The 17,328-nt window shown below is 41.4% G+C and overlaps 1 protein-coding gene across 1 annotated transcript in view; it reads right to left on the bottom strand.

Moving 5' to 3' along the window:
- ece2a (endothelin converting enzyme 2a) overlaps nt 1–17,328 on the bottom strand; it is a 71,731-nt gene that overhangs the window by 41,070 nt on the left and 13,333 nt on the right. The window contains exon 3 of the mRNA XM_067529415.1: nt 1,346–1,629. Within this exon, the coding sequence (XP_067385516.1) occupies nt 1,346–1,629 (284 nt within the window). The remainder of the gene's footprint in view (nt 1–1,345; nt 1,630–17,328) is intronic.

The raw sequence follows: 17,328 nt of genomic DNA, 5'->3' as shown, positions 1-17,328 counted from the left end.
CTTTGCTATAATAATAATTATACATTCAGTCTGACCATCGAGTCTAAACAATACCTACAATTACAAGCTAAACTTTCAATTGTAAATCACTTAGCAGTGCTTCAAATGCACAGTGAGTACATCATGAGTAATTCTCTCTCATTCTGAGTTCAAAAGCCTACAGCTTTAGTTGATGGCTTCCTTCTCTTGTCGTAGTGTGTCACAGTGAAGCATGGCTCATAGCCAAAACACTTTCATTGTCACACTGACATGGCATTAGTTTAGAGCTACAGCCAGCACCTGAAGGGCACTTAACACAGAGTGTAAGTTAACTGATGGGTGGCAGAGATAAAGTGGAAATGTAAAGTGCCACTATTACCAATTACACTGTCAGAGAGAAGTCATTTACACATAAAACTGTTGTGGCAGAGCATTCGAATAATCACATCTTTTAAGATACCGTTGTAGTACTGACAGAGAGTAAGGACCTGTAAAACGGAACCTGTGTACAATAATCTTTTACGTTGGTTCAGTTTCCATGTTCCACCCAAACTACAGAAGCTGTTTTAGCAAATAAGACGTTCTGAAATATGAACAAAATCAACTGTCTCCATTAACTCTCCACCCCAACCAAAGGACAGACCTGGGAGCTAAAAGACCCATCTTAAGCTTTTTTATGATGTCCAGAGGATTTCTCACCATTAATTGTTGATTTTAAAAAGAACTGCATAGAATTGCATTTGATGTTATTCTATATTTGTTTAATGGTGCGGTCATTTTTTATAAAATCATAACTGCACAATAACTTACACTATACTGTATTTTTCCGTAAGAAAATACGATGCAAGCCATTGTGTTCATCAGCACGTCAAAGTGTATTTGCTTGAGATCATTTTGTTGAGTGCCATTTAGGGACAATCCGTTGCCATGTCCCTTTTTTCCCCATTGTTTAAGCCAGCATGTTTTGTCGGAAGCCTACCCTGTGCACATATGAATGCTTCTCTGTACTCTAATTTGGGGGGGCTGCCTGCATTTGTGACTTAGCAAAAACTATGGATGGAAAAACTATGTGGATGTTGCTAACAGATTTGGTGCTGTACATTTTTATTTTTTTTGGAAAACAACTGAACTGTAATGAGCCACTTAATATGCTGAATGGATATGGTCTTTCAACAGAAATATTTTGAGAGTTTTCAGTACACACGCACATGGGGGCACACAGCAACACTTTGCTGCCAAAGTGTTGCTGTGTCCCACTGGTGTTTTTCATGAAAAGAATTTAGTTTGGCACAAATTTCCAGTAAACACCATAATCCAAATTCACAAAATATTCAACATTAGTGAAGATTTACAAAAAAAAAAATACCTGTGTGAGTGCTTGGTGAATAAAACAGGCAGTCTGAGGGGACACCTCCCAAGGTGTCTTCTCTTCCACCATGATGGCATCCAGTGTGGCTTTCTCAAGAATGACGTCGAAGGATGCATCAGGGAAGCTGAGCTTGCGCACGTCCATCTGATGCCAGGTCATACCTGGGCAGTCACTGTACCTGGCTCTCATTTTATTGATGCACACTGTGGAGTAGTCAATGTTGGTGATGGAGTGGTAGCCCGCTGTGTACATGTCGTTGCTCATACTGCTGTTTCCACAGCCTGAGGAAAGAGAGAAGAAAAATTAAACTGGGGAGGAAAATATAAAATAAAACATTTTCGAAGAATGAATGAGGATGAGGAAATAGCAAAGGAAATCCAACACGTCTCCGATGACTCAAATTGTCAATATGTTTTTCAGCACGAGTAAATGACAGTGTGATCAATAAAGCAACAACATGTGATTAAACAGCCAGCTGATATCATGACAACAAAGACTGCTGTGACTGGGACTGCCTCCTGTGATTGATGAGACTGAGATGAGCACACGCACACATGCACAAGCACACAGTCTCTATTTGATCAAGCTGATGTGCAATCTTCAACAGAGCCACAAGCGGAGTTAAAAACCTCCCACTCTAAAAGGACCATATGGTGCTCACATATCGTGCGATCAGAGGTCGAGGTCTATTATGACATGACATCCGCCTACAAAACAATCACCACCAACAGCCAGGTTTCAACTTGTAGCTCATCTCAGAGTGACCGAGGGATGAAAGCCAAGGCAATAATAAGAGGACACAAGAAAAGTGAAGATAGCCTTTCATATAGCGAGATAAGATGAGAATCAAATCTGAATGTGAAAAACCTGAATGTAGCATCACACCTTTTGGATCAGATGACTCACAGATCATGTAGATGGAAGAGGAGGAGGAGTGGGTGGAGAAGATGAAGAAGGAAATAAGGCAGTAGGAGTAAGACTTGGAGGAGGTATATACACTACACTGCAGTAAAGGTAAATCCATGTGGGTTAGTCTGCATTGCATTAATACCTTACGCTTTAAAGTGTGGTTCTGTTTGGAATCTGCATGTTCTCCCTGTGGTTGTGTGGGTTCCCTCCCACAGTCATAAGACATGCATGTTAGGTTAAATACTGACTCTAAATTGCCCGTAGGTGTGGATGCGAGTGTCAATGGTTGTCTGTCTGTGTATGTCTCTCTGTGTTGGTCCAGAGACACCTGTCCAGAGCGTACCCGAACCTCTCACCCAATCTTAACTGGGATAGACTCCTGTCTCCAATGACCCTAAACTGGATAAGAGGTTAAAGATAACAGATGAATCCATAGCTGTGGCAGAGACATTGTTTTAAGGCCCTTTGTGCATTATTTTCATAAATACACTCAGTATGCACACTCTTTATTATAACTGTGACATTTCATTCACCCAAACTTGTTCAGATTTCTTCACATCCATCTTAACAGCCCAGATCTCTCTCTCTCTCTGCCCTCCAGCAAGCAGTTTCAGAATAATTAACATTAAATCTGACTTATCCATAAGCAGCTACTCTGATTAACTGGAGGTGTGGTCTTAACATTCACCACCAGCCAGTGAGAACACAACCGCATGAATATTGCACACTTATGCTGCATTTTTCCCTCAGAAATGGCATCTGCTACATATGTAAATACAAAAAGACAGTGTTATAGAACAATCTGTGAACTGGAGTCTGTTTTTGAATGTGAAGAAGAACCTTCTGTTGCACAATTAGAGGAAGGATCATGTCTAAGTTTTCTAACACTTTTTTTTCTAAATGCAGCTTAGTTTTGCTTTTACTGTGGCGTCAACTCTCAAGGTGGGAGCTCAAATATGTAAATAACTGAAAACGATTGAGGATGGAGTACACTAGTTCGACAGCACAGGAGGGTGGCCACAATAACCTTAATGCACCTCAAAGCCCCATCTGTATCCAATGTCTGAGAAGAGGCAGAGGGTGTGATAAGTGGGGCTGTGACTTCCAACAGCACGTTGGCATCAACACCTTTGTTGCAAACGTGAGGCTGGCGCTTGTTATCACCTTGCTGCTTCCACTAATTACCACTCTCCAAAAGCCTTGTGCATGTGTGCCTGAGTGTGTGCGATCCAGTTGGCAGGCTCACACACTAAACAACACATTTGTGACCTATTCAGAGAGGTGTGTGTGTGTGTGTGTGTGTGTGTGTGTGTGTGTGTGTGTGTGTGTGTGTGTGTGTGTACACTGTACAAGAGCTTATGTTGTATATCCATAGCAGGCATTAATTCACACATAGATATGCAAGGGAAACTGAAAGGCAGCAGATATGAGAAAAAAACTGATAAAATATTTAAAAACAAAAAACAAGCGTTGACAAGGAGAAAAGATGGCTACAGATACATTAAAATGTTGAGCTGCAAGAAAGCCAAGTGCCAAATACACACTACCACTGACATCAGAGCTGCTTATGCACACAAATGTGTGTCTGTTCCACACATTAGAGGGCTGGAGCTGTGCCGTCCCCTGATGGCTCTCCCCATGACGTTGGCTTCAACACGAGAAAAGAAATATGTCAGCACTGCTTGTCATACTCAAATAGTTGAACACTTTCTTTATGGATGGCTGGAATATCAGAGAATGTCTGAGAGTTTAATTACACAGGCTCCACTGGTTATTTTAGACATCTTTAATCTTACTTGACAGTACATGTGCCAAATAACTGCAACAACTTTGGAAAATATGGAGGAAAGACATCCTGACAAACAAGACATGACTGGAGGGAATGTTCAGAATTCCAGCTCAAAAAGGTTCAGAAACACTATGAACTATGGACGATGCCAAAAGATGGTGACGCCACCCACAAAGGAAACAAGTGCTGAGCTTTCCTATTATTCAACTCCATGCAACCAGGCTCATTTTCCAGGGGGTTCTCCCCACTGATGCAACTATGTGTGTGTTACATGACCTAGCTCTGAGGAAGGGGGTGTCACACTCATTCCTGGGGGTTGTCACGACAGTTATAGTTGCCAGGTTGTCATCAAGGACACAACACTCATTTTGGGTCCGTGACATCAGATAGTGCCCCCTGCAACCTCTGAACTTTATACACACGCACACACACACACACACACACACACACAAAAGGGTGTATTATTTATATATCAGTCTGCATATGCATGCGTGGGGCAAATTCCATGGTGTACGCTTTGTGGTATGTGTGTTTATGTGACAAAGGTTTTTTCAGGATAGCAGGCCAGCCTGGAGCCTGGAGTCTGTTCTTTCTCCAGCTGGAAGTAAGGAAGCTAAAACCTCCTGATAGCCACAGAACACATCCTAACTGGATTATCCAGAGCAGCAGAGAGGGAGGCTAAAGTTAGAGGTGTCATATCACCTCATTCGTCTGGTTGTGTGAGTATGTGCACGTGTGATGGAAAATATGAGTCCTGGTCTTAAAAAGTATCACTCATAACAAATCTGCAAAAACAAACTGTGGTGAGCATCTGTCACCTGTTTGTGACATTCACAAACTGTTTGTGCATTTAAGGCAAACATAACTAACAAACAAGTTTTTTTGTTTGTTTGTTTTTTAAATAGGAATGCAGAGATGAATGTTGGCCAAACATGGAGGTGGTTTGCTCTTGCACAGTCAGACATTTTTTACAACAGTGGTATCAGGTTGAAAGTCTGACCTGACAAGGCCTTTGACATTCAAGGAAAGGCATTACATGCGGTTTTCCCAACTGTGGACGGACACCACAGGAAAGGAAACCTCTGAGGTAATCAGCTTAAATAAGGCAGAATTCCTCTGTGGTTTGCCAAACGTGAAAAAAAGAGCACTAACATTTCCTCACCAAAGTCGGAATCAGGATAGTTCTTACCTCAATATTTCAAGATACTCCCCAGAAAAAGTAATACATTTACAACTTCAGATGACACCCATAGAGATTTCTGTGATTTTCCACAACTAATAACAACCTACAGTAAATCATCAAGCTGACTGCCTAAGATGGGTGCTAACCCAAATGATAGTGTGTCAGATGATATTACAGGTGTGGTAGTGGGGTAAACGCTGAACCGTGTGAGTAAGAGAGAGACTCATCTGAAAGCGATCAGGGCATTCCTGCAAATAAGAGGTAACCTCTCAGTGAAACTACCCTGGATAAAATAATGTTGGAATATATAATTTACTGGTTACAGCTCAGTCAGATTATCTGTATCTACATTGATATTCAATAAAAATGGGTGCAAAATGATGCTTACAGCCACTATACCAGCTAATATTTAAAGCTCTTCTCTAGTTATTTCATTAGTTTACAGTTACTCTTAGTCAACATGAACTGCTGAAAATTTGACCTTTGATTAACCAGGTGAAACCCCCCCCAAAAACCTCACCACCACACAAACTCTTTAGAGTCCATCTATGGTTAGGAGGGGTGGTGGGCGGGGAACCCCTGCTTGTGAGCCAACGGTGTGAAATATCAAAGTTGATATCTCTGAGGTGAGCTGAGCACAGCAGTGGAAACTCCATGATGTCAGAGGCATGCGGGGTATTCATTCACATCCCAGATCGGTTTAGACACATTAGGGACGGGGGAGTGTGGTCACTGTTGATGAAAGGTGATGTTCCCCTGCACTCTAGCAACAACACTGAGCCCCGCCGCCCCTAAACCCCTAGTAGGTTGTGGGCTAGCCTGAGGTAAAATGATGCCACGATGGCGATTTTAAATGTTCAGCTGCACGTACTGTGAATGTCAACAAATTGTCGAGTGTTCTTGTTCAATGTTTATGCAGTTCTGTGCACAGCTTGTGAGGGGTTATGTCAGGTCACAAGAAGCCTGCACATGTGTCTGTGTTTGTGTGGGCGACATGACAGTGATGAAAGTATAGGTGTCCCACTTGTTTTAATCAATTACCTGACGTTATCTTCCCTGTAAGTAATGGTCCACGGTTGTCTAATTAATTGGGAATAATGTTTAATGTTTATACACCTCATGTATTTTTTGAATCACTGTGTACACCCAAGTCTGGGGTATACATGAAAGGAAGCAGGACGATATGCTATCTGATCAAATCTTAGGGAAAAGTAAATAGTAAATAGTATGGGTGTTCCAAACAGGGGTTTATATAATGAATGTAAAGTCTAAAGTCCACTTGAAAATGAAAGATTGAAAACCAAGAGGCTGAGAAATGATTGTTGAGAAATGATTGCTTGTTTGTCATGCATGCTGAGTTCCTTCTAGATCCATCTTAAAATGCCCAGCTGTCCTTCTCAACGTCTTCAGTATTTGTGTGACTTGTTTCGGCCTCACACTGAGAGACGAGTGAGCATAAAAAAAAGATTCAGGAAGTTGGGGGGGGGGGGGGGGGGGGGGGGGGGATGGAAGAAGATATGACACTAAAGGAGAGCGGGGGAGAGGCAGCGTAATAATAATTAAGGAAATGTTGAAGCAAAATAAAAGTCATGGAAGGGGAAAGGGAAAGAGAAGGAGGTAAAAACAAAACAAATCTTTTCTGTCACAAAAAAAGCATGACAGAAAAAAGAAAAGAGAAAGCCTATGTAAGAGCTACAGCAAGATGAGGGAGAGAAAGGTGGAGATGAAGGAGAATAGGAGGGGAGAGGATGAGTAAAGCAGAGATGAGAGACTGGTGAAGCTAAGCATCTCTTGCTCAATTAACACAAATGTCCTTTGTCCATATTTATCACAAATTATCACCTGTTTATTAGTGGATATTCAAATAAACAAATGGCTGAGTGGTTCCGTGTGTGTGTCATTTTGTTTCTCCATCTTTCTATCTACACCAAATATAGATATTCTTTATTTTGCAAGCAGTTTCAGATGCTCCAGAGAAGTTGCATCAGCAACAAGACCAGATGAAATTCTCTCAAAAGCTTGCTCTGCTCTTCCGGCAAGTTCTCCTCAGAAGTCCAATCTTCCCTCCACTCACAAAAGAAACCTCACTTATGTAACCGGGTATACGAGATAATTAGTGGCTGAATAATTAATCGTGTGCCCATGACAGTGTGACTGTTTGATGGAGTGTGTGTGTGTGTGTGTGTGTGTGTGTGTGTGTGTGTGTGTGTGTGTGTGTGTGTGTGTGTGTGTGTGTGTGTGTGTGTGTGTGTGTGTGTGTGTGTGTGTGTGAGAGAGAGAGCGCGATTGAGGACTTTTGGAAGGACTCCATTGTATGAATCTGCCTCTCTGTTGTGGCAAAAAGCCTAAAGCTTCTCTCGGATCCAAAATACCAACAGGCACCAGGATCGGGGGCTTAGTAAATGGCAATGAGCGGATGGAAGCATCTTTCCTAGTTTTTTAGCCAGAACTAACAGTTACTGAAAGCCGCCCACCACCATCTATATAATGCTATTTATGCCTCGTTACCTTCCCTGATACCATACAATGAGTTAAGCATTTTGAGCACATAACATTTTTGGAAAGTGGATGGAAGCCTGAGTGCTTTACACTTCAACCATGAAAGCTGCATTTAAAGCAGTTTCTCTCCTTAGCAGGGTCAAACAACAGCCCCCCCCCCAAAAAAAGACAACTGTGCTTACTGCTGCTGTGGTGAATTTTTAGAGGTCAAGAATGATAGGTGGAGCACTAACATAAATAGTGGATAGAGGGCAGGGTAAAAGCAACAAAGGTGACTAAAAAAAAAACACGTACGGACAGAGTGTGGTTGAGGGTGAAAATGGTGCAGGCTGATCTGCACTTTGTGTGTAACTAAAGTACTTGTGGACACACACACACACACACACACAAAACCCGATGTGTTATTGTAGATTAGATCCTGGTAAAGAATGACCTTGTGAAGTGTTAGACTTTTAGAAACAACCACGACAAATGAACCTCCTTTAAATTATAAAGGGCAGACGAATGAAGCAAGCAGATTAGCAACTGTTAGAACTATAAACTATTTATACAGCACATCTAGGAGCTATTGTGTCCATCAATTTCTCTCTCCCAGTTTTCATCTCACTTAAACAGCTGCATAAATCTCTCATCAGCTCCATTAACAACCCACACAGCATATCACAGTACACTCATAATCACATCATGGGATCCTCTGTTACAAAAGTAGATGGGAACAATTTGAATCTCTGGGACCGTAGTCCAGTGATAAAGTTCCTCATTTGGTGTTTCGCTGATCTTAACATTGGTTGGTTGAGGTTTCAATGGAGTTATGATGTGACGGCAGAAAATGTTATAGCAATTCTACCACAGTTTCATTCAAGCACCACTCATATAATTGCTAAATGAAAGAAGATTTTAGATTTTAAAAAATAAAAAATAAAAATCACACACTCTACAGGCAGCAGCACAGTTTCCCCAAAACGTATAATAAATCTGGCTCATGAGGTTCTCAATATGAACAATATACAAACAAATGAACGTTTTACCACAACACCAGCTTTCTTAATTTGTTAGAATAACCTGAGTGTGCCGTGTTTTTACAAGACTGGAAAAATTCCACTCTTCACTGGTGATTACACCAATATGAGGTACAGTGACAGCTGTCCAGGGCTGTTTGCTTGCACATTTGTAGTACCAGCTGTGTATGTCAACAGCTTTCCCCACACTCTCCCTAACTCACACCCCGCCTTGATATTTCCCATCAGGCCCTCCTAGCAATAAAGTATTTCCCTGTGTGTGTGTGTGTGTGTGTGTGTGTGTGTGTGTGTGTGTGTGTGTGTGTGTGTGTGTGTGTGTGTGTGTGTGTGTGTGTGTGTGTGTGTGTGTGTGTGTGTGTGTGTCCACACTCCTCCTGTACTGTTTGTTCTCTCTGACTCGCGGTGTTTTAATCACTCAGTCACCAGTGCGGCAGCAAAGAGGAACATCACAATTCAGCAGGAAGCCATGAATGTGTGTGCATCACAGGAAACATGGCTCTGCTTACTTAAATCGGCAATTAATCTGGATACAGTTACCTGGACAGCGTAGAATGAAACAAGGACAACAGAGCAGCCTCTGCAACAGCCTATAGCAATGCTTTAGTAAGACGTCACAGTGCAGATCAGAAAGATAAAGTGCATGACATAAGACTTTAAAAACGGTACAGAGAGATGAGATGAAATTCCTGACCTGGAAACTGTAAGTTTAACCAGCTATTTGTTTCTGAATTGGTGAATCCCTTTAATGAGGCCACACTTGGTAATATGTTAGTGCAGACCCAGTAGGTGTAATGTTGGTGGATAGTCTGACACATGCTGTGAACAGAACACAAGTACACAAATAAATGTGCACACTGTTGTGTAGAGATGAAAGAGAAGGTAACAGCACTATGGACATTTTCAATTAGCCACCTACCAAGACCACGTCTGTGACAAAATGATAAGGCCAAAAAAGCACAGGTATTCTGAAGTTTGAGACACACTCACACATACACACACCCTCAACTTTGACTTGTTAATTTCTGTATGGTTGGCAGGTAAGTTTGTCAGTCCAAGGTGCCTGCATGTACGTGACTGTTTCCTGACCTTGATTATGCAGTATGGATGAGGTTTTACCGATGAGGGCCAGCCCACTGTCCATGCTTTACACCTGAGCAAGCATATCGATCCCGGCAGGACAAAAATCCCATGTCTCTCCGTCTCTCATAAAGTCTAACCTCAGTGGATTGTCTGAAAACTGAGTGCTGCTAGAAAGTCAGGGCCTCTGACAACATCTACTCAGGGCACTTTAATCATTCAATATCATTTAGTCTGCATAACCTTTACCTCATTGACTTTTATAAAAGCACTGTAAGTCTAGATTTATGTGCTGCACGTCATTATTAAATTGCTTTGATGATCAGACAATGCTGGTTTATCAACTAAAAAGGAGGAGACATATGTGCTAAGGGCTGAACAATTTGTGTTGTATTAGCTCCTCTAAAAATGTAATCATCCCAACAGGTGCCCTCAAATCATACTGACATGATATTGTAGTTTGCAGGCTGTTTTTGTGCCACCAGCGAGCAGCTGACAGCAGTAAAGCTGTTAATGAAGAGTGAGTCAGCCTCTGAGACAGGCTGGTTGATGAAGATAGTGATTAATGCTGCATGTTTCTTCCCCTCCTCTGGTCTGCTGCTACATGCAATATGCCAATGGCTTGTTGTTACTATGCATCGCTCTCTGACACACGCACACACACACACACACACACACACACACACACACACGACGTGATTCATCTCAGTGTTGCAGCTGCTTGTCTGATACTTCAAGGAAACCTATTTACTATCAAATCTGTTCTGTCTGCATTTTTTTCAGTCATATGCATAAGGCCATGATACAGGTAAGGGAAGGTCTGCGGGCTTCTGCTGTCCTAGTCACAGAACTGGACAGAGCAACATGAGATACACGCACGATAGTCTGTTATCACTGAATCATGACCACTTCCTGTTGGGTGTTCTTCATCCATGAGAAAAGCAAGAAACAAGAAGTGGAGGAGGTGAGAAGGAGGACATGAAGAAAAGGGTGTGTGACACAAAGTCTGTTGTCAGTATCTCCCAAGAGGCTCCTTGATCTCCGCCGCTTAAAGAAAATGTCTGACCTTTCACTGCAACTGCACACGCCACACCAACCCAATGATGTCACTCACCAAAGTGGAAGTACTTATATGGTCATGGGAACAGGAACCACAATGGTAGTAATGAGTGTCAGAGTAGTAATGTCTGATTCTCAAGGCTACCTGCAGTTTGAGGATGACTGCCGAAACTCTGAACCGCTCTTTCCAAGCTGCAGGGCATTGAGAGAGGGGTATGAATGACATTCAATTTGGTGGAAACGGAGGGCGAGGCATGTGAATGGCTGGGGATATGAATGAGGATAAGAGCGGACGAATTTAGTGGGTGGGGTAGAGAGTGAAAGGGATGAGATGCGGAAGAAGGGCAGGCTTAGATAGACTAGTGTGAAAAGAAGTAATTGGCAAGTGCGACGATGAAGAGGAGAGGAGAGGGCTAGAAGTGGGAGGGTGGTATAATGTATTCAGAGTCTTTCTGCGATTCTCTTCTGTTTTCTCTATTAGACATCTCCGCTGCAGCGTCAACTCCAACTGCATACTTGATGAGATAGAGAGCACAGGTCCAAATCTCAACATACACATTCTCTGTTTGAGATGGCAGTGTTCAGTCTGGCATCAATCCTAACCTACTGCTACCATTGCCTGGGCGACTGTGGCGCAGGAAGGTAGAGCGGTTGTCCACCAATTTCACAGTTGTTGGTTCAATCCCCGGCTCCTCTGGTCACATGTCGAAGGGTCCTTGAGCAAGACACTGAACCCCAACTTAGTTGCTCCCGGTGAGTGTTGGCCAGCTGCATAGCAGCTCCCCCATCGGTGTATGAATGTGTGTGTGATTGTGAGTGTGAATGGGTAAATAAGAAGCAGTTTAAAGCGCTTTGAGTGCCAATAGGTAGAAAAGCGCTATATAAGTGCAGACCATTTACCATTTACTCTCCATCTCTCTCTCTCCATCTCACACACACACGGTTACAAGAGAGTTTCCACTGCATCCTTTTCAGGTAGGTTTTACTGAGTAAATATAATATATATGAATATATGAATACAGAGAGATCAAAGAATAATTGTACATCCACAGAGGCTACTTGTTAATTAGGTGAATCTACAGCATAATTTCTTTTAAATCATACTGTATTCACCACCAGCTTTCACAAGTTGATAAGACTAAGACTAACTAAGACACTAGCTACCTAAATAAGTACAACTATTCTTTATTTTGCAAAATTACACCAGTACCCACCAGAATTCACTGTAATAGGCTGCCGTTTGTCAGGTACAATTTTTGCCATATTTATTATTCAGGTTTAGCATGCTAACATTTGCCAACTTGCGCAAAGTTGCGGCTATAAATATAATGGGTTTTGCAAGTATTTGCTCATAAGTCAGGGTAGCATGGTGGTGGAGTGGTTACCGCTCCCACCTCACACTAGTTTGAATGATCTGCCTGCGCTTGGGTTTTTTTTCCAGGTAGTCAAGTTTCCTCCAGTCCAAACACTGGTTTCCAAAATACATGGTCAACATAAATACTGTCCAAATTAATAATAATCACACCATGTGACTCACAGCGATCTGGGGGCAGCACAGTTGACTGACTGCAGAAGAAAGACATGTCAATTTGGACCAAGTAGGGCAACGTTTGTTAAAAATCAGAACACAGAAGAACACTGATAAACACAAATAAACAAAATTCAGTGTTAGTTTTAGTCTCTGTATTGTAATTGTGAAAAAAAAAAATCACAAAAAATGACCACCATTTAAAAATACCACAAATATCAATATACACACACGATCCAAAATAAGTGTTAGCAGATAAACAGATGAACAGCCTTGACATTAGAGTCTCAGCAGTCAAACATTCATTCATGTGTAGATACTGAGTTACGAAGGCCAAGAGCTGCAGTCAATGGGTTGGACTCAAAGGTAAGTAGTAAACTGAGCTGCTGATCAGAGCATGATGTCATGCTGCTTTGTCCCTGTGAGGACGTTAACATGCCTCTGAGTCCTCTGATGACATGGGACCTAATTTCCTGGCCCAGGAGGCTGATCTATAACAAAGCTCACACCTCTCCAAGGAGCGTCTCTGGTTTAGGCTCAAGACTGTAGAGGATACAATTACACCGGCAAGAGGGAGCACGTCTTCATAGAAAATGTGAAAAGGTTAGAGGCTGAAAAACTTGACTTATACAGTAGTGTAACACATTTTACTAAGTGTCAAAAGAGGAATCATAATTCGAAGTATAAATCTGGTCTGTTTTAGGGTAACTTACTGTTTTATTTGAACATTTTACATATCAAGTATAAACGATGCTTCCTTGACAGTTGACACTGGAGACAAATCATAAGTTTAGCAGCAGGCCCACACTTTAATTACGTTTGCTTTTGCCATTTTTACATTATTGTGAGTGTAAACTGGCTCTGACAGGACTCAATCAGTCACTACATTCAACTGCACCATCATTGATATTTTCACTGTGACCAGTCAAGTCAAATTTTACATCTTTAAAGAAATAAGTGAAATAGACAAATACATACATGTTTTTGAAACATCACGCTAATATGTTTAAATGATAGTTCTATTACTTCTTTAATCGCTCCTGGTTCTTCAGCCCTTGACCTTACCGGCTTATTGGTGAATAATATATTAGGACATGATTAACCTTAAAAATGGCCAGAGGGGAGTAGTGGGAGGCAGAGACCAGTGGGGCGTCAGTTCTCAGAAATATTAGAGACTGCAAAAGCAAATGTAAAGCCTGCTACCAAAAAGTAGTTACATCATCGCAGGTCAGCGAGGCAAAGTGTAATCATGATAGAGATGGGATGAAGGGATGAAAGACAGAGCGAGAGAAGAGGAACGGGGGGAGGGGAGGATCGACAGACCAGATGTCAGCTTCTGAAGATGAAAATGAGCTAGACATCCTGCACAGGCTACACACTTACAAAAAGCAAACAATCCGGAGGGGCACTAAGTAAGAACATTTATCATGAAATGCATTGCATTCATCCACAAAGTCTCAGCAAAAAGCAAAAACAACAAAAAGAAAAAGAAAACATGCTGTGTTGAGCCATGCATCAAATGCTTGGACTGATAAGAACATCAGGCTTCTAAACAGAGCTGCAGGGCATCTCTTTCCCTTCCTCCACCCCTCTTCCTTACTTCCATCATTCCTCCCTCCAACTCTTTCTAACGTATATTATGTAACCTCAGCTAAAAACTCCAGAGGAGACGAGGGGGCCAGGGATAAAGTGTGAACCAATGGCAGAGACAGACAGATAAATGAAGACAGACCAGAACACAGAACATGTACAGCAGGACAAAAGCCACGGAGACACAGTTTGAGGTGTGAGAGCAGCTGCCATGAGTCGTGAGGAGCCTTTTAAAAGGGAAACAGAGGAAAACTGTAAAAGGTGGAAAGGAGGAAAAAATACATCAGTACAAGAAGTCAAAAGCAAGGGAGAATCCAAAACAACAGACCTTTGCAAAGCAACATAATACAGAATATTATCTAGATTGGAAAAAAAATGAAAAGAATAAAAAGAAAAATGTATTTTATTTGGCAGACACAAGGCAGTGAATGTTGCAGTGTTTTAAAATATAGCTGTGCACAGTGTAAGACACTCAGATTCATGGGCCGAGCACTCATCAGCGGCGAGCTTTGACAGGCACCGCATTTATGATCTAAACATAATGCGCAGCATAGCAGGCAAATGGCACATGGACGCGTTAAACTCAGAGCTAAGTCTTTTTACAGGGACTCTGTCTTTCTGATGTCCAGATTTGTGTCTCAGCCGATGAGATTTCCAGAGTAGCAGCATGCTCCATCACACAGCACTCTCAGCCCAGTTTGGGGTTGTGTGTGATGAGTGACATACTTTTAAATGTGTGTGTGTGTGTGTGTGTGTGTGTGTGTGTGTGTGTGTGTGTGTGTGTGTGTGTGTGTGTGTGTGTGTGTGTTGAATTTAATCTGGATGGGAACACAAGGTCTGGAAAGACTCCCAACTGTTGGATTTGTGAAAATCTGCAGCTCAACTTTTTGCTCCCAATCTTTCTCCTTCTGTCCCATCTTTTCACTGATCTTAATGAACCCAGTAACAGGTAAACTGACTGTTCGATAAACTCATCCCTCCAAACAAAAATTGTCTACTCACAGCTTAGCAACTGTTACTAGGCATGGTCAGCCATGCCAAGCTTTGAATGTCTCCACACGTTGAAGAGGCATGGAAAGTAAGAGTCATACAGTGTATACAAAGTGCCTGGTCGGTCACACAAGTGTAAGGAATGAATGAAACAATGTCTTTGTCTGCTTAAGATGCAATTGTTGCCATGTTCTAGCTAACTGTTCTTCTGAAAGACTACAGTAAATACAGTAAATACAATACAGTAAAATTTACTAACTACATTAGTCTGTAGATAGAAGTTAGTTCAAAAAAAGTGCATCTTAGTTTAAAAATGTGCTTCTACACAGGATACAAAGTAGCACTGAAGTTATGCTCATGTTAGCAGCTTTGTTTAAATTTGGTAAAAAGACAAACAAGTAATTAAGAAAAGCTTCCAAACAGGATTTGGGTTCAACAGAGTAACTGTCTGATTTTCTTTCAAATGCACAAAAACAGTTTGTGCATTTTAACTTGTTTCCTGGGTTCTTTATCACTTATCCATGTACTAATACTTGGAGTACTTGGCTCCGCAAGACAATTGCAGTTTATTTCACGTCACATCTTCAAGGCCAATAAACTAGTGAAGATATTTGAGAGAATTTTTGCCTGGGACATGCAGATTTAGCCTCAGTATTTCAGCATAAACAACATGCACTAAGCCACTGACATTAGCCATGTAAGAGTAACTTTCTAAGATGGTTTCCGTAAAGTGTGTCGGCTGAAAACATTAAGAAAGCAGATGGAGACAGTATCTTCAGCCAACTCATGTTGCTAACGCAGTAGCACTCTCAATTAGCTAGTTATAACCAATATAGTCTGGCAGTGACAGTTGTCATTTAAGCTGGCAAATTTCACCAGCTAGAAGCCTGCTTATGTCTACCCACTTATTCTAAAGTTCTCACAGACTTTAAATGACAACTCTGCTGCTTTTATCATTGGAAAGTGCGTATGTGCTGTGCCACAAAGGAAAGTTTGACAGTAGCAACAGTAACTAAGGGGAGACGGCACAATTACGGATACGCTTTATATAGAGATCTGATCGGTCCTTCATCTTCCAGTGGTATCAATCACTAGTGTCATATCTGACATACATGGCCCCACTAATGAAGCTCACTCACAGAAACAAGCACCTTCATATTACAGTCCATAAGTTAAGCTGATACATAACAATGGCTTATTAAATAAATATTGTCTTAGGAACTAGGTAGCCATGGCAACAGGCAGAGGAATTAACTCTATAATCGTGGTTACGCCAAGTCTCTCGGTGCACTCACAGACACAGATTTAACAGTGTGGAGATGGGAGGGATTGTCTTGATAAAGTGTGTATCCATAAACAGAACAGCGGATTCACACTGTGGGTCTCGTGGGTTTGTCGATCTTCACTCGCTCAATTTGCTAAGCCTGTCTCACCCTCTTAATTTCATTTCTTCTTTCTGTTTTTGTATGTGTTGAGAGATAGCAGAGGGTGTTCAAGGTCCCAGTTCTCAGGTTAAATGAACAGAACATTACAAACTATGGCAGACCATCTGCTCTCTGATTCCCTGAAGAAGCTAATATAGGGCATGCAAGAAGACAGTTGTTTATTATGCTCTAACAGTGCGTGGGACTGCACTCTACTGGACAACAGTCTAACCAAATGTGAAACTCTTCAAAATACCTTTTCACTCCTAACTACATGTCTATCGTTTAGTGCTAATCTAAGCCACAGTAAATGTAGGGAATTCATAAGCCACACTCTATTAAATGAGACATGAAAGACAAGGTGGCGTGCAGTACGTTGATGACAACCAGAAGATCTTGTTTCAAGAACCCTTGGATCAAATGTTAAAAAGTCAATACCTGTCTGTTACTACCTTTTGTTAGCATGCGTTGTGTGACTCTCTATGACATCTAATAATAGGCATGAGACGTATGGATACAAATCTTTACTAGACGATACTGTATGTTATTTCCATTCAGAGCTGTAAAAGTTAACAATTATAGAAGACAAAGAGAAGTGGTCAATTTCCGAATCAAATATCAGAAGCTAGAAGCAATACACTTTACACAAAATAAAAACAAATGTAAAAACATGTTTGGCATCACAAATTCTGATTATGTTTATAGTAATTTCATTTATTAACTGTTGCACTAAGTTATATTGAAGAGCTAACTATGTGGGCTTTAACTTCTACTTTAAAATACTATCCTAGATATGCTTAAAAAAAAAAAAAAGAAATTCCTAGAAAAGTCATTATTTTCTCACTATATTCGTATTCGTTTTCTGGTTTAAAAGCCAGCATCACCATACTGCAAGGCCCTGCAACACAAGAAA

This window comes from Channa argus, chromosome 14 (genome assembly GCF_033026475.1).
Source record: "Channa argus isolate prfri chromosome 14, Channa argus male v1.0, whole genome shotgun sequence".
Lineage (NCBI taxonomy): Eukaryota > Metazoa > Chordata > Actinopteri > Anabantiformes > Channidae > Channa > Channa argus.
The sequence above is the reverse complement of the archived record's forward strand: the minus strand, read 5'-3'. Positions and strand labels throughout refer to the sequence as shown.